Raw genomic sequence first — 18,474 nt, forward strand, 5'->3', positions numbered from 1 at the left:
CCGGAAGGCGAGGAAAGGGAAGGCTTCCCGAATATAGTCACACGGGAAGGAGGCAATGGGGGAATGTCTCCAGTCTGGACTGGATACTGCTAATACTATTAGCAGATACATGGCATCAAGCACAGTGCTACGCAGATTTGCATGGTTGAGAAAGTCGGGGTTTGCACCAGATGTGCAGACCAGACTTCTCAACATGCCTTTTGATGGCTCGAGGCTGTTTGGTAGTAAGGCTGATGAGAGCCTAGAAAAACTACAGACCTCAAAAGCGGCAGCTAAATCCCTTAGTGCCTCCATGCGACAGCCTCAGAAACCCTATTCGGGCTCATTTTCCTGGAGGGGTCGTCCTTTTCGATACTACTCTTCTGTTGGTAGAGGAAGAGGACAGGCGTTTCAAAAGGGCAAAAGGAATATCACTCGTGGTGGACGAGGAAAGACTACAAAGCCATCTTCAGGAACGGCATCTATGCCCTCAGCCGCTCCTGCAGCCGCCTCCAAATCACTCGGGTCTTATACAAAACACCAGTGGGAGGCAGAATCTCTCAGCATCTGAAAGAATGGCGGGGCATTACTTCAGATTCTTGGGCGCTGGATACAGTATCTCAAGGTTACTGCCTTCCCTTCCTAAAAAGACCTCACGATCACCCACCCGGAGCCAGCTCTACCAAATTTCCAGACCCGGTCCTTTTGCAGGAAATTTTAACCCTGCTAGAGAAAGGTGCAATAGAACATGTAACTGTAGCGGAGAGGAACAAGGGTTGGTTTTCCCCTTATTTTCTCATCCCAAAGGAGGACAGAGGACTGAGACCCATCTTGGGCTTTAGAAAATTGAACAAGTTCCTCAGGAAGGACAAGTTCAAGATGGTAACCCTTTCTCAGATCCTTTAGGCTCTCCAACTCCAAGATTCGTTGGTATCATTGGACCTTCAGGATGCTTATTTTCATGTGCCAATCCATCCCAAGCACAGAAAATACCTTAGGTTCGCAGTTGGCGGTTCTCACTATCAGTTTTGAGTTCTGCCTTTCGGGCTGACCTCCGCTCTGAGGGTTTTCACCAAGCTGATGGCGGTAGTGGCAGCGAGTCTCAGGAGAGGGGGAGATTCAAGTCTACCCCTACCTGGATGACTGCTTGATCATAGCACGTTCTCCAGAACAAGCTCAGGAACATCTGTCGATCACTTTCCACTTCCCCCACAACCTGCGCTTCTCCCTCAATTTCAAGAAGTCCCACATGATACCATCCCAAGTACTCCAGTTATCGCAGCAGTCTTGGGCACTTCCTCGGGCAAAGCCTCGCCGCCCGAGGTAAGGGGTCTCCACATCCAGCAGATGGTAACAAAATTCCAGAAAGCCCAGCATCTGCCGGCCTTCGATTTTCTGAGGTTGCTTGGCCTCATGGCATCCTGCATTTTTCTGGTGCCAGAGGCCAGACTGAGAATGGGATCCCTCCAATGGGCCCTCAGAACTCAGTGACCCCAATTCTCGGGGAATATGTCAGATCTTCTGCAAGTCCCGAGCGCAGTTGCTCAGGATCTATTATGGTGGGCTTGCAACAACATCAAGGGAGAATATTTTTGGCAACATGGCCGGAGATAACGGAAGTAACGGTAGTAACGGACACACTCACGGGGTGGAGAGCTCACACCAGCAATCTGATAATCAGCTGACATTTGTCTCCTTCGGAGTCCAAACTACACATCAACCTATTGGAGCTGAGGGCAATCATACTGGCGCTGAAGGCCTTCCTGCCCTCTGTACAGGGAAAGAATGTCCTGATAATGACGGACAACACAGTGACCATGTACTACCTCAACAAAAGAGGAGGCGTAGGATCACTACCTCTGTCCAGAGAGGCAATGCAGCTCTGCTTCTGGGCAATACGAGAAGGAATCTCTCTATCGGCAGTTCATCTAGCCAGAGAGCAGAACACGGCGGCAGACACTCTGAGCAGGCAGAGCACAGTCTCCCACGAGTGGGAGTTAGCTTAGGAAGTCCTTCTGGAGATCTTCACCCTTTGGGGAACCCCTCAAGTGGATCTGTTTGCATCCACGGTAAACCGGAAGTGCAATCAATATTGCTCAAGGGAATTTCCCCCGAGAGGAGCTCTAGGAGACGCGTTCGTGGTGGACTGGGATTTCCCCCTGCTGTACGAGTTTCCTCCAGTCCCCGTGATTCCTCAAGTAATAAGGAGGTTGAGAACGTTCAGGAAAGCGTGATCGTAATTGCCCCGGACTGGGCCAGGAGGACGTGGTACCCGGACCTTCTCCATCTGCCCTCCAATTCATCTTCCACAAAGAGAGGATCTTCTCTCGTAGGACAAAGGCCTGGCTCTCCATCCAGAGGTCAAGACACTAAACCTACATGCATGGTTTCTGAGAGGTTGAGATACAAGGATTGGGATCTTCCGGATGACGTAATGGAGATTTTGCTCTCGGCCAGAAGGCCAGCAACGAAATCCTTTTACCGGTGTTGTTAGCGCAAGTTCAGTAACTAGTGCAGGGATAGGGATGTGGACCCTTTTCAACGTGGCACCCCAATGGTGCTTTCTTTTCTGTTACACCTAGCCAATCTGGGGCTCCAGATTGGAACAATTAAGGCTATCTTGCTGCGCTGTCCATTTTTAAGCGCTCCTCGGAAGAGGTTTCTTACTTTAAAATTCCAGTAATCATACAGTTCCTGAAGGGACTTACCAATGTATACCCACCAATACCGTTCCATGTCCCAACTTGGGATTTAAACTTAGTTCTTAAATTCCTAACATATATACCATTTGAGCCTCTGCACTTCTGTCCATTGAGGCTTTTAACACTGAAGACTGTCCTCCTTGTGGCATCAATATCAACCCGCAGGGTTAGTGAACTACAGGCTCTCATGGAAACCTCCATATACCATCTTTTACAAGGACAAGGTAGTTCTTAAGGTTAAACCATCTTCCTTACCGAAAGTAGTTTCCAACTTCCATTTGTCATAAAATTATTTTACCAACATTCTATCCTCCTCCTCATTTGGGAAAAGAAGAGGAGAGATTGCATAGACTGGACACCAAGAGAGCCCTCTGTTTTTACATTGGAAGAAGGTCATATTGATGTAATTTTGCCAAACTCTTTGTGGGTTGCACAGGTCGTAAATTGGGGTTGGCAGTGACAAAACAAACTATAGCCCGCTGGATCATTCTGGCTATATTGGAATGCTACAGATTAGCAGGAAAAGAACCCGCCGTATGGGCTACGTGCTCACTCCACTAGGGGAATGGCTACTTCGGCGGCTCTGAAGAGGAGAGTCCCTGCAAAAGACATTTGCAACATGGGCATCAATGCATACCTTTATCAAGCATTACTGCTTAGATGCCTCCTCCAATGAGGGGTTATTTGCCAGGGCGGTACTTCACTCGTCCATGAAAACAAAAACTAGCACTCCCCCCTCCAAATTGATCACTGCTATGGGAGTCTATCACAAGAAGAGGAATACGTGGGAGGACACAATCCATTCGAAGAACTAGTTACTTACCAACTGTAACATTCTTTTGACTGGATGTTCCTCCCACGTATCCATCGACCCTCCCAGCCTGCCCCGCAGTACAGTTTGTTTTCTTACTTTCCTCTCCCAATGGGCCTATCAGTCACAGCCTATGCCTGGATGTTCCACGAGTATTTCCTCGGAAAAAACCGAACTGAAGCCAACGGGCGCGGCTCGAGCTACTTATACCAACAGTGACGTCGACACGGAACTGAGCCCGTCGAGGGATAATCGATGCCACGGTCTCCAGCACAGCGCCCTCTACCGAAAAAAAATAAAAATAAATTCCGAAGCTGGCAAACGAAGATCACAAGATGTGGGAGGAACATCCAGTCGAAAACGTTACAGTTGGTAAGTAACTTGTTCTTCCCAGAGAATGTAAGGTTAAATTGACTTTACTAGTCTTTTTAAATCCCTAGACCAGCACACACCATCTTCCTATAGCGTGCTGAAGGGCTTACTTGGTATCCCCTCTGTCTAAACACTCATGTAGCAGTCAAATGCTACCCATTCCTGTTGAAATGGCTGGTGGCAGTGGTTTTACAACAAACTACCATGATTTTGTTTAAACAAGTCCCGGTCTTTTTTCGCTGTTTCTTTTTGGAAAGGTCCTTCTAGAGTTTGTCTCGGCGTGCCAAACCAGGTTTGATCCCTTTATTCCTACGCCTTTGGCGGGCTTCAGGACTGAAGACCGCCTCTGGCGCCAGAGTGTCTGGGGTGGGCAGGAAGTGAGGGAGGTGCCGAAACTCCCTGCGCTTAGTCTCCTAGGAGCCCCAAATGCACTCTGGCGTGATTGGCTGGCAGACTGTCTGGCAAGGTGAGTGGCAGCTAGGCTGGGATGAATGGGAGAAAACTGTTTGAAAGGCGAGTCACTTGGCTTGGAAGGCAGAGTCGACCACTGGAACGAAAGAATCGAAGACGAGCTGCAAGAGGGCGGCTGTTGCAACTACTGGACCGTTGTTTTGCCCGATGGGGCCCTGCTGCAGGTCCGAATCGCCAAGTTCATCTCGACAAGAGAAGCCCTTCAAGGACGTCTTCCTCCATTTGATTTGGCAGGACCAATCAACTCGTAAGCCACTTGGATACCATTCTCGGAGCTGGTTAAGATTAACTAGGAGGGGAAGGATACCAGCTTGTGTGCTTGGAGAAACAGCAACCGAAATCGAAGAATTGCTAATTTGCCAGCTTTATGACCAGTCCACGTGCAGTGCAGGAGTCCCCCGACGTCCTCCCCCTTGTCTCCACGACTGAGGCTCAGGAACAGCAAGATCTGCAGGAACAGGAGTCTGCAGCTGCATCTGTTTCTTCAACATAAGGTACTGTAAAAACCCGATTGAGAGAACTTACCTCTCGCTGTGAAAGTTTGTGAAACTTTCCAAACTTGCAGGCCTAATCGGCTTGTGATCCAACATATCATTCTTTTTCGTACAAACTTCTTCTGAGAACTTTGGCAAAGACTTTACCGTTTACTACCAGAACTGCTCTTTCCTATCCAAGACACTAGCCCATTCACTTTGGCCTAGGCCTGTTGAACTGAATCGAGTCATCTAGTGAACAAACTATTTTCACTGCCTAAGAGTATTTGTGATCTATTTTATTAACTTGTGCCTTTTTACTACTATTTAAAGTGAATGAAATGCCATTTTGCTCCTATTTCAGGGAAGCCTAATTCACTCAAAGTATTGGTTTGGTACTGAAGTGTGTTTGTGTATAAGTTGTCTCCTTCTAGTGAATGTTTTCTAAATCACTGTGTAATAAATTAACGAGTGTTTTACCAAGAAACCTTCAGTGTAAGTGTCTACTTGAACCACTGTGATTGTAAGACCTCTGTGTAACGTCATTTACTTCTCTCATTACCTCTTGAGATGAGCCTAGATGCTCAGCTCGCTCCCAAAAACTGTGCTACAGGCTTATACCGAAGGTTGATTTTGCTTACACCTGTAGTCCTAATTGTATGTGGTGGTCCGAGAGGGTACTGCATGCAATTCTGCTTAACGACCACCAACATCCAGATGCATATCGCCAGAACACCTGAAGATTTTGCTACAAGAGGTGGAGATCCTTCAAGAAAAGGGCGAGATGGAAGTCGTCCCCATTCTACAGTTAAATAAGGGTATTTATTTAGTGTACTTCCTTGTACCCAAAAAGGGTCTCACTGTGCGCCCTGCGTTAGACTTGCGCCCAGCGAACAAGTTGGTAATGCCTCAAAAGCTCAGACTGACAACATTGCAGGAAGTAATCCCACAGCTGGTACAGGGGTATAACATTCCAACATTGGACATGAAAGATGCATATTTTCGTATTTCAAGGTTGCCAGCGCACAGAAAATACCAAAGGTTCATGATAGAGGAAAAGCACAATCAGGTCAAGGTCCTTCCCTTCGGCATTGCCTCAGCCCCAAGGGTGTTTGCCTGCGAAGGTGAGCCGCTACTACCACCAGTACTTTCGCAGTCAATTCCGGTCTATCCTTACCTCGTCGACTGGCTAATAACAGGGGATTCGTACAGAACATGCCGATCAAATTCCCAGAGGACAGTTGATCTCCTCTTCAGTCTGGGATTCTCGATCAACGAGGAGTCCAGCTTAGACCCCAGCCAAGTCGAGAAATTTCTGGGGGCCCTAATTTGGATCAAAGACTGCCTCATCTTCCCTTCCAACGAGAGGGTCCAGAACATGCTGTTTCCGATCTTTCACTATGTAGCCAATCGTGAGGTGACTGTACGCAAAGCCCTGTGACGGTTAGGGATGATGGCACCCTGTATTTATTTAGTCCCCCACACACACGTTTATGCATGCGCCACATGCAAGAGTGACTTTAAAGCCAATGGTGTCAGGCCACCGGACAATGGGACGATCTAGTGGTTGTCTCGGCAGCCCCCGTTCTCTCTGCGTTGGTGGTCAAGGGAGAACCTCTTGCAGGGGAAATACTTCACCACCCCTGCAGTTGAAGCCACACTCACCACAGACCCATCTTTGATGGGGTGGTGGGGGGGGGGCGCTCACCTCCATCAGATGGTGCACAGCGTTTGGTCCCCAGCAGTAGCATCCAACCACTTAAACCTGTTGGAATTGCTAGCAATATTCAAAGCCCTGAAGGCTTTCCAGAGAAAGGCAGTCCTAGTCCTCACGGACAGCACCAGGACCATTTATTACCTGAACAAGCAACTGGGCATGCACTCTCCAGGGCTGTCCAAACTGTCTCGGAACATATGGAAATGGGCTCTCAAACACAAGATGTTCCTCCTGTCACATGTTGTTCCAGGGGAACCTTCTGGCAGACGTACTCGGCAGAGACTTCCCACTATCCGTAGAGTACGAGGTGGCAATTGCACAGACATTGTTCTCAACGTCTTCGCAGACTGGGGCTTTCCAGGGCAGACTTGTTTGCAACTCTGGAGAACGCACAATACCCAGATTACGCCTCCAGGTACCCGCAGAATCGCTCCAAGAGGAACGCTCTCTGGATAACCTGGTTAGGGAAATTTGTTTGCTGCCCACCCCTCCACTCCCCCTTACCCAACTCACCTACTCAGCTGGACTACTGTAACAGCCTCTATCTAAATCTTCCTGCCTCCACTCTCCGCCCTCTGCAACTTATCCAGAACAGGACTGCGTGACTTGACATTGGCCTCAAGCCCAGGGATCATATCTCTCCAGGACTGAAATCTCTGCACTGGCTCCGAGGATTAAATTCAAAACCCTCTGCATTGTACACAAGGCCTTCTGGGGCCGAAATACCTTCAACTCTCTCTTCCTAAATATCTTCCTTCTCGAGCTCTTCGCTCATCTGCCTCCAACTCCCTCAGGGTCAGTCGCTTCTCCAAGCAACGAGCTAGTAGCAGATCACTCTCTTCGGCCGGGGTCTCTCTGGAACAGCCTTCCTGCCTCCCTGAAACTCGAGAACCATCTCCGGTTCCGGAAACGCCTCAAAACCTTCCTCTTTGCTTCTGCTTTCTCTCCTCCCCTCCCTTGCTGAATTCCTGACTGAAATTGCACTGGTTACCTGGCCACCCTTTCTGATCTCTGGCCCAGGCCCTGTCAACTTCCCACCTGCACTGCCTCCCTGGCAACCTCTGCACTTGGGGACCGTTTTCTGTATCCCTTCAGTCCTTTTTCCAGCACTTTGTCTTTACTTTCTTGCACTTGCTACCAGCTGGCTGTTTTATGTGTTTTATTTATCTTATTTATTCCAATTCGCATGTGCTGCATTTACCCCTCTCCCTTCCCCCCTCATACTTTTCCTTTCCCCCCTTCCCATGCACTTGCGCGATCCTAATGACACCTGGCCTAGTAGGATAGTTGTCTGTCCTACCTTTGTTACCCCCCCCTTGCCTCGTCGCACCTTGAAACACTTAGGCGCGTTATAAATGCCACATCATATAACAAGATAGTGCACAAGATGCACCAGGAACCGCTCACAATGATTCTGGTGGGCCCGCCAACCCTGGTACTCATCTGATGGCAATGTCAGTCTCCCCTCCGAGGAAGCTACCATGCCCATACAACATGCTATCACAGCCCGGGGGGGCAAGGGGAGGGAACACTCCATCCATGCCCGCAAACTCCCAATTTAGCGGCCTGGCCCCTGAAGTCAGAGTTCGGACACCTACAACTTCCTCAAAGTTGCATGGACATACTTGGAGAAGCAAGAACTCCTAACACCAGACACTGCTACTCCAACAAATGGACGCACTTCGTCATCTGGTGCAATTCCAAGAGCATCAATCCCATAGATTGCTCCCCAGCACACATTGCCCTGTACCTGACTCCCCTACTAGACTTGAGTCTTGTTTTAAATTGCCTGAAAGTCCACTTGGCTGCACTTACAGCATACACTATGTCCAAAAAAAGGTTTTGTGGTGGAAAATCACAGTAATCTAGGCCTTTATGGAAGTGGTTAAAAGACTTAATCCCCCTATTGCCAACCAAGATCCCTGAGGGAACCTAAATGTGGTTCTAACAAGACTGATGGGACCGCCATTTGAACCTATGCATAAGGCTACACTTAAAGCACTCCCTTACCAGAGCGCCTTCCTGGTGGCAGTCACTTCAATAAGAAGAGTTGGTGAACTACAGGCCCTTTCAGTTCAAGACCCTTTTGTCACAATTAACAAAGATTAGGTGGTTCTGAGCACTCACCCATGGTTTGCGTCTAAGCTCATAGAACCTTCTTTCAGAATCCCACTAACGTGGCAGAAAGAAGCCTCCACACACTGGAAGTCAAGAGAGTAGTCCTATATTTTCTGGATAAAAGTAAACCACTAAGGAAAAAAGTTTTTTGTTTCAGCGGCAGCTGGTAGAGAAGGGGATCCTGTCTCTAAATCAGCCATCTCAAAGTGGATTGTAAACTACATCACACTGTGCTACACTTGCCAAGAGAGATCTGCCCTTTAAGCCTAGAGCGCACTACTCTGGGCACTGGGACTTCCATAGCATTCAATGCAAATGTTCCATTTGTAAAGCAGCAACCTGGAGTTCTGTACACACCTTTACAAAACACTACTGCTTGGATACACACTCTAGGTCTGATTCTCAGGTGGGACAACGGTACTAAGACATCTCTTTACTACTGTTCCTTCACACATCCCACCATCATCTCTGGGTTCTGCTCGCTAGTCTATGCACAGCATGGGATTCGTAAGCAGATTCACAAGCCTCAGACATGCATTACTCACCGTAATAGCATTTCGAATGGATTGTGTCCTCCCACGTATTCCTCATCTTAGATAATCTGCCAGCTTGCTTCTTTCTTCGGAAAACATTTTTCGCCAGAGGGCGCTATGCTCAAGGCCGCGTAGCTTTAGTCCCTCGAGGGCCGCCGTCGAATGTCGACGTCATCCGTCGTATATAGAGCGTGAGCACGCCCGTTGGTTTCAGTTCAGTTTTTCCAAGCTTCTGCTCTGTTTTCGAAACGGCACATCAGTTCTTTCATTGAAAATGTCTTCATCTTCAACTCCTACCACACCCATGATGGGTTTTAAAGTGCGGAAGGAAGGTGTCCATTACGGATCCTCACCGCAATTGCCGTTGGTGCCTCAGCCCTGACCATCGGGTCGACGAGTGCGGTTCTTGTCGGGCGATGTTGAATAAGGCTCTTAAGGAACGCCAAGGTAAGCTAGCGGTGGGAGAGGAGTCTTTTAGGTCTGCAAAAAGACAGACTCTGGAGAGTCGAGTAGAAAATCTTGTCACAAGTCGAGGCGGTCCAAGAGTCGAGGAAATCTTCTGCCTCTTCATCTAAAAAATCAAAGAAGCAACGTCACATCTTCTTCCTTTTCTTCTTCCTCGCCTGACGGCAGGTTCTTTTCATGTCCTTCTAAGCATGATTCCCCCAAAAAATGGGAGGCCTTTAGGGCTTCAATGCTAAACATTTTTGAGAAGGAGGCCCAACCCCCCTCAGTCGCGTGAGGAGCATGCCCGTGTCCACTCCAAAAGTGACAGAGGGAAATCTAAAACTGTACACGCAAAATCCGACAAAGTCGAGGGCGTCCTCGGAGGATCATTCTCCAGCGCCTCATGAAACAAGACAAAAACCTTCGGTGCACAAATAGAGGTTAACCAAGGACAAAATGGCGTCCCCGTCGTCGAAATTGGGCATTTACTCGACACGTCCTTAGACTACCTTGAAGCCGAAGATGGCATTGATACCTTTTGACCAGTGTCCAAAGCCTCTCTCTGCGACATAGAAGCCTTACTCGATGACCTCAAGGATTCCTTCGAGCATATCGAAGCCAATGTCTATTCCATCGATGCCTTCGACCCCTTTGTCGGGGAAATCTTTAATACCGATACACAGACATTTATGGCTAAACCTTAGGTCCATGCCGCCACCATTACCGGAAAGAATCTTCCAGCCTCAGCCCAGGCAGGAATTCTTCAAATCTATTTTCTATTTTTGAAGAAAGGTCCTCTGGAGAAATTACACCAGCTGGTGTTAGATTTGGGACAAGAAAAGTTCCTGAAGAAATAGACCCAAGTACCAAAATGGCCGACCTTTATGACTGCCTACAATCGGCCAGTGGCCTAGATACCTCACCTGAGGTAGAATTTGAAAGACCAGACCCTACTGACCACGCAGAATCTGGGTATAGGAACTCCTGGGAAGAGTCATTGACTTCATGGGGTGGAAGACAGTGTCCCAGAGTTACGACCAGGATGACACGACAGATATTATTGATCAAGGACCTCAAAAGGATCCGATCCTTCCTTTCCACAAAGCTCTGCAAAAGAGTTATGGCAAATTGGGAAATCCTAGAGTCTTTACCAGCTGTAAATAAAAAATATGTGGGAAAGTATAGACATTCAATTTCAGATCCAGAGTATCTGTCTAAGCATCCCTCACCTGAGAGCTTGGTGATTCAAGCTGTGACTGCAAATAAGCAATCAGCGTATCCATCCATGCCCCCTGACGGGGACAATAAAAATATTGATGCTTGGGCGAGGAAAGTGTTCACTTCGGGTAGTATGGCCCTAAATCTACTAATGTGACTTGTACATTAGCTAGATTTACATACACCCTGTGGGACTGCTTGAATGCAGCGGCTGATCACATCTCGGAGGGTGAGGAATGGGATGGTTACCTGGCGATAGTAAGAGATGGAAAGGAGGCTATGGAGGAGTGCCTCCAGTCAGGACTGGACACTGCTGATAGTGTGAGCAGGTCAGTGGCGGCTAGCACGGTTTTATGCAGAGTTGCTTGGATGAGAAAACTGGCTTTGCATCTGATGTACAGTCCAGATTACTCAATATGCCCTTTGACGGCTTGAGGCTGTTCGGCAGCAAAGCGGACGAGAGCTTGGAGAAGTTGCAGACCTCGAAAGCGGCAGCAAAATCACTCTGCGCTGCTATAAGGCAGCCTCAACAACACTTACGCAGGCTCATCTTCCTGGAAGAGTCGCCCTTTTCACTTGTATTCCTCCTTTGGAAAAGAGAAGGGGGCAGGCCAGTCGGAGAGACCAACAGAGAAAACCTTTTGTGGTGGAAAAGGGAGAAGTGCTAGATCAGCCACAGCAGCGGCTACCACCTCCTCAGCCACTGCTGCAGCCGCTGCAAAGCCACTTTGAGGTCTTAACCCACAAAAACCTGGTGGGAGGCAGAATCACAGTGTATCTAGACGAATGGCATGGCATTATGTCGGATGCCTGGGCGCTAGAGATAGTGACCCATGGTACTGCCTTCCTTTTCATCAAAGACCTCAAGATCATCCACCGTGAGGCAAATCTGTAAAAATTCAGACCCGCTCCTTGTGTAGGAGATTGCAACCCTGCTAGAGAAAAGTACAATAGAACATGTACCTGTAGAGGAGAGGAACAAGGGTTGGTACTCCCCTCATTTTCTCATCCCCAAAAAAGACAAGAAGGTTGACACCCATCTTGGATTTAAGAAACTTGAACAAGTTCCTCGGGAAGGACAAGTTCAAGATGGTGACCCTTTCCCAGATCCTTCAGGCTCTTCAGCTTCAAGGCTGGCTGGTATCATTGGACCTTCAGGGTGCTAACTTCCATGTGCCAATCCATCTCAAGCACAGAAAGTACCTGAGACTTGCAATTGGCGGATCTCGCTATCAGTTTCGAATTCTACCATTTGGGCTGACCTCTGCCCTGAGGGTTTTCACCAAGCTGATGGCTGTAGTGGCAGTGAGTCTCAGGAGAGGAGGGATTCATGTCTACCCTTACCTGGAGGATTGGCTAATCAGGGTGAGTTCACCCGAACGAGCCCAGGAACATTTGACCATGACCTGCCACTTCTTACATAGACTGGGTTTCTCCCTCAATTGCAAGAAGTCACAAATTATTCCAAGCCCAAAGACTCCAATTCATCGGAGCAGTCCTGGATACTACCTCAGGGAAAGCCTTGCCTCCCGAGGAGAGAGCTCGCCACATTCTGCAGATGGTAATGAAGTTTCAAAATGCCCAACATCTACCGGCTTTCGACTTTCTAAGGTTGCTAGGCCTCATGGTATCCTGCATTTTTCTGGTGCCAGAGGCTCGACTGAGGATGAGATCCCTTCAATGGGCCCTTGGGACTAAATGGTCCCAGTTTTCCGGGGAGATTTCAGATCTTCTGCAGGTCTCGGCCAAAGTAGCTCAAGATCTTCCATGGTGGGATTGCAAGGAGAGTATCCTCAAGGGGGAACTGTTTTGGCAACCATGGATGGAGATAATGGTAGTGATGGACGCCTCACTCACGTGGTGGGGAGCCCACACAAACGATCTGACAATCAGCAGTCGTTGGTCTCCATAGGAGTCCAAACTACACATCAACCTTTTGGAACCGAGGGCAATCAGGCTAGCGCTGAAGGCCTTCCTGCTCTCTGTACAGGGAAAGAATGTCCTAATAATGACGGACAACACAGTGGCCATGTATTACCTCAACAAAAAAGGAGACGTAGGATCACTCCCACTGTGCAGAGTAGCAATGCAGCTCTGGTTCTGGACAATGTAAGAAGGAATCTCTATCAGCAGTTCATCTAGCCGGAGAGAGAAACACTGCGGCAGATGCGCTGAGCAGGCAGAGCACAGTCTCCCACGAATGGGAACTAGCTCAGGAAGTCCTTCCAGAGATCTTCGCCCTTTGGGGAACCCCTCAAGTGCATCTGTTCATGACCATTACCAACCGAAAGTGTGAACTGTACTGCAAAAGGGAATTTCCCATGAGAGGAGCTCTAGGAGACGCGTTCGTGGTGGACTGGATATTTCCACTCCTATACGCGTTCCCTCCAGTCCCTGTGATTCCTCAAGTAATCAGGAGGTTGAGAAAGTGCCCCGGATTGGGCCAGGAGAATGTGGTACCTGGACCTTCTGGACATGTCCATCTGCCTTCAATACGTCTTCCACAAAGAGGATCTTCTCTCGCAAAGGGAAGGTCAAGTTCTCCGCCCAGAGGTCAAACCTCGCGGCCTTCACGCTTGGCTTCTGAGAAGCTGAGGTATAAGGATTGGGACCGTCCGGACGACGTTATGGACATTTTCCTTTTGACTAGAGGGCCAGCAACAAAATCCTTGTATCGGTGTTGTTGGAAGAAATTCAGTAACTGGTGCAGGGATAAGAATGTGGATCCTTTTGAATGTAGCACTCCCATGGTGCTTTCCTTTCTTTTACATTTGGCCAACTAGGGGCTCCAAGTTGGTACTATTAAAAGATATTTAGCAGCACTATCTATCTTCAAGCGCTCCTCAGAAGAAGTTTCATATTTTAAGATGCCTTTAGTTGTCCAATTCCGTAAAGGGTTAACAAATGTGTTCCCTCCTATGCCTTTTCAGGTTCCCATTTGGGACTTAAATTTAGTTTTAAAATGTCTTGTGTGCCCCTTTTTGAGCCTTTAGATTCTTGCCCTTTAAGGCTCCTAACTTTTAAAACGGTTTTACTAGTGGCTTTAACTTCAGCCCGCAGGGTGAGTGAGTTGCAGGCGCTCTCTTGTAAGCCTCTTCACACTATTTTCCAGAAAGATAGTTAATTTGAAGATCAAACCTTTTTTCTTATCTAAAATAGTTTCAGATTTCCATCTGTCAAGAAAGATTATTTTACCTTCCTTTTATCCTCCTCCGCATGCTAGTAAAGAGGAGGAAAGGTTCCACAGGCTGGACCCTAAAAGGGCTCTCAGCTTCTATATATCTAGACTTGAAAGATTTAGACAAACTGATCAGTTATTTGTCAGTTACACTGGACACAAATTGGGCCTTTGTGTGTCCAAACAAACCTTATCCAGATGGATAATCCTAGCAATATCTGAATGTAACAGGTTGGCTGGGAAAGAGCCTCCAGATGAATTAAGGGCTCATTCAACCAGGGGCATAGCAACTTCTACGGCTCGTCAGAGGGGGTGTTCCTGTGCAGGACATTTGTGCAGCGGCCACCTGGTCATCCGTGCACAACCCCACTTCTTACCAAGGATGCCTTTTTTCAAAAGCTGTCCTTCATTCAGTACATAATTAAAAACTCTGGTATTCCCTCCTGCAAATTACTACTGCTGTGGGAGTCTATCTAAGATGAGGAATACGTGGAAGGACACAATCCATTTGAAGAACAAGTTACTTATCAACTGTAACGTTCTTTCGACTGGATATTCCTGCCATGTATTCCTCATCGACCCTCCCATCCTACCCCTCCGTACAGTTTTTACGCTTTTTGCACTTGTACTTCCTTAAGAGCCAGACATCCTTCGATGCCTGATACAACTGATGCGACCAATGACAGCAAAAAACAGAACTGAGACCAACGGGCATACTCGAGCCCTTTATACGACAGATGACGTCAACACTCTACGGCAGCCCTCAAGGTTCTAAAGCTACGCGGCCTCGAGCACAGCGCCCTCTGGCGAAAATAATTTCCGAGGAAAGAAGCAGCAAGCTGTCAGATTATCTAATATGAGAAATAGGTGGGAGGAACAGCAAGTCCAAAGAACATTAGTTAAGTAACTTGTTCTTCTGAGGATTGTATCGGCTTAGATTCACATGCGCCCACCCTTCCTCTTTGCTCACGATAGTCCGTGGTCGAAGTGTACGAAAAGAAATAGTTAAAATATGTTCCCTACTGGCCTGCACCGCTCCCCACAACACCAACGCCACGCCCCCTCCCATGCACAATAAAACGTCCAAAACACACGTGCTTGCAGTTTAAGGGGAACGTCCAGTATAGTGCACTGAAAGTGTACGTTTCAACTTCTTCCTACACTTTTAGTTCAAATCGAAACCATTTCGGAACGGTTTCTTTTTAAAATAAAAGTATAGGAACGGTGAAACTTAATTAAAAGAAGTAGAGTAGCACCGCTCCCGACCGCTTAGACCACTGACGATAGTCATAGGCTCCCTCACGGCAGAAAAAATACAACCTGAGGGACCTCAACGCAGGAGGGATTTTGGGCCTACTACACATCACGTTAGGATTAGTGTTACAAGCACGCGTATGTCGACGCCCCTTCGATTCACGAAACACCAGATGTTGGACTGTATGCAAAGCATGTAAATCTAAGCAGATAGAATCATCAAATGCTATTACGGCGAGTAATGCATGTCATCTTGAACCAAGTGTGCCTTCAGACACTTTATTTAAAGTCAATGTACACGTTAATATGTTCCTTGCACTGAATTTCTGTTAGAAATGAGCATGGGCAAATCCAAAAAGATTGGCCCTTGTACAGACGTTGCATAGATATTTGGCAGGTGTTAAAGCCATTTGCTGCTTGTGGACGTGTGATGGCCAGGTATTTCCATTATGTCAGTGCCTGGAAAAAGCCTATCCCTGCCCACACAACAGCCAACTGCCCTGTTGGGTGTGTGTTTGGCCAATGATTGAAGGATCCGAGTCTTGTAAGTGGAACAAATGTTCACTTTTCCAGGGGGGAAAAGGGTGGGCGGACGTAGAGAACAGTCACTGTGTGAAGGGGACAAGGCTGACGTAGGGTGTGAAGCACAATTCTTTATCATAAAGGCTTTGCGGTTGAAGGCGCGCCCCTCCCCGACTGACAAATCTGCATGGACACGCGGGCGTGTGGGAAAGTGGCTGCTGGTTTTCCAGTCGCCATGCCTACCAGAATTCTTTTTTGGCCTCTGCATGGTGAATAGATATCACCGAGTCTAGACGCGTTAGAAACCGCTCTAGGCCTTAGTCTTTGATGGCCACCTTTTCCGCAGCTTTCAATGCCATTGGCAAGAGGAACTGTCCATGTGGTGAAGCTTCGATGGGGGGTGGCTGAACTGGGAGTGTGGGTGGGAAATGTTGCCCCTTTTAAAGCTTGTGCACACCCTTGTATAGTCCTCAAATGCTGTCCTTTCTCTCTTTCTCTCTCAGTATTTAGTTACAGAATGGCTAAATGACAAGGCGGAGAAGCAGGAAAGCCCTATTGAGTGTCCTTTACGCATCACCACAGATCCCACGGTTCTGGCAACAACCCTAAACATGCTGCCTGGCCTCAGCCACTCCCCCTTAATCTGCACCACGCCCAAACACTACATCCGCTTTGGATCGCCCTTCATCCCTGAACGGCGTAGGAGGCCTTTCTTTGTGGATGCAACATACGGCTCCTGTAAGAAGGTATGTTGGTCGCTGCGTATTTTCTGCATGTGCAACAGCTGGGAAGGTGTCCTTGTGACCTTGTGCCGGTACATGCCAGTTATTCGTGAATTGCTGAATCGTCAATGCTAGATGCGGATTTGCTTGCTAAACTGGTGTGTTGGTGACCTGTTTGCAGTTCATAAGGCTAGTGTACAGATGTTTAATGCCTGGTATGGTCATGTTAGTTGCTTTAAGCGCTTTATGGATGGTGGCATTATTGCATTTGTAGCAGTAAGCAACAGGGTTGGATTGTCCCTTCGGCCCGTGGCCGGGCCGAAATCGTCCCTGGGGAGTGGGGGCCAGTTTCTGGCCATGCCTGGGCCGGTTTGGAAGAAAATAAAATGGGGGGGGGGGGGAGGTATTTTCTGGTTTTTTTTTTTCTCTAAGCCGTTCATCCTTCTTAGGTCGATAAATGAATACCAACACAGGTTGGGTGATATTGTATGCATATTTGTTAACAAAAGAGCTTAAGTGCTATACAATAATATATCATTTGGCCTTGGACGTCTGCTTGGATTCACAGTAATTTAGTGTACTTAGGAACAATGCTATTTGATGCCGCTTCCTGTTTTGTCAAGGGGTGAAAGGTCGTGTTTCATCGCTTCCCAGGATGTCACTTTGGGGGGTGGGGGGGTCACCAGAGGTCAAGGGTCGTGAGGCGAGGGGTGGGCCACTTTTTTTGGGTGACCGAGCCGATGTCTTATCCCAGTCCGACCCTGGTAAACAATATGATTTTATGTATGCAGCATTCCTTGCCGGCATGGTGCCATAGCTAATAGATGACCTACATTGGCAGTACCTGGCCTTGTTAGTTTTGCATGCCTGTCTTTGTGCATGCGCTTATCTTTGGTAGTTAGCAATGCTGATGTGCGAGTTTTTTCTGCATTATGGAATGCCGGCATAAGGATATGTTCAGCTGCCCATTTAGTGTACTGTGATGCTTTGGCTGGCAGTAAGTAACACTGTGCCGTGATGGGGTGGAGCGAGCGGATGTTGTGCTCATGATTTGAGACCATTCTTGCTGCTGCTGTTGGAGTGTTCTGTATTCTGCTGCTTTTAATTAATATATATCTTGCATTGGCAGCGCTGGATAAAACAAGCCTTGGATGAAGGGATGGGCCAAACATCCACTCCCCCAGGAGAGCCAAGACCGCAGTCACTATACCAAAGCAACGAAGGCTGCAGCTCTTTCAGCATCTACAAGGACAGTGCGGGTATGGCATTCATGTTCTCTCTGGTGAATTGGGCGAGGCTGCTGTTATCTGCGGAGATGTTGACTGCTCGTGATCTGTGCAGGCGCAATATAGTCTACTGTGCCTTTAGGTCCAGCCATAGACCTGCACATGTCGAAATAAATGTATCCATACAGGGGTATCTGGTTCATGATTTGCAATGCCTTCTACAAATAGCAGCATTTTAAATTAATGTACAGAAAATGGTCCCAATATGATTGAGATGCAACAGTGGATTTTCCTCGTTTCTCTAGAGGATCGTTTTAATTAGTTTGTAACATGTTATTTAATTCACAGATCTTTCTAATCCTATAAAGAAGTGGAAGTCTCGGTATTTTATGGAGCAGACGGTTAACAAGCTGCTGAGACCGCTGTCACCCATCACACCACCACCCCAGCTGCCCATGGGCAACGAATCCATGAGCCCGCTGCAAACCACGCCCTGCTCGTCCCTTCCCGGAGAGGATGAATGCCGCAGCGGTTACGGCCTGATGTTCTCTCCAATCCCTTCTCTCTCTGCTAGCCGCTGCAATACTCCACTACAGTTTGAGGTAAACAGTCGCCACGAAGTAGAGAAAAGTCCCCTTGGCCCCTTCAGTATGGTGGGACAGTTTGCTATTGGCTTTGAAAGTAAATGAGGGCGATGCCCAGTACGGAGAGCTCTTGGCCAAGGGCTAGTG

The 18,474-nt window shown here is 48.0% G+C and overlaps 1 protein-coding gene across 5 annotated transcripts in view; it reads left to right on the forward strand.

Annotated features, from left to right (window-relative positions):
• The window catches only part of SETD5 (SET domain containing 5), an 875,459-nt gene that overhangs the window by 681,951 nt on the left and 175,034 nt on the right, over positions 1 to 18,474 (forward strand). For all 5 annotated transcript variants that reach the window (XM_069643234.1, XM_069643237.1, XM_069643236.1 and 2 more), the window contains exons 17-19: positions 16,299 to 16,541; positions 17,647 to 17,776; positions 18,092 to 18,345. In XM_069643234.1, coding sequence (XP_069499335.1) covers positions 16,299 to 16,541; positions 17,647 to 17,776; positions 18,092 to 18,345 — 627 coding nt within the window. The remainder of the gene's footprint in view (positions 1 to 16,298; positions 16,542 to 17,646; positions 17,777 to 18,091; positions 18,346 to 18,474) is intronic.

Source organism: Ambystoma mexicanum, chromosome 2p (assembly GCF_040938575.1).
Source record: "Ambystoma mexicanum isolate Mex_15411 chromosome 2p, UKY_AmexF1_1, whole genome shotgun sequence".
Lineage (NCBI taxonomy): Eukaryota > Metazoa > Chordata > Amphibia > Caudata > Ambystomatidae > Ambystoma > Ambystoma mexicanum.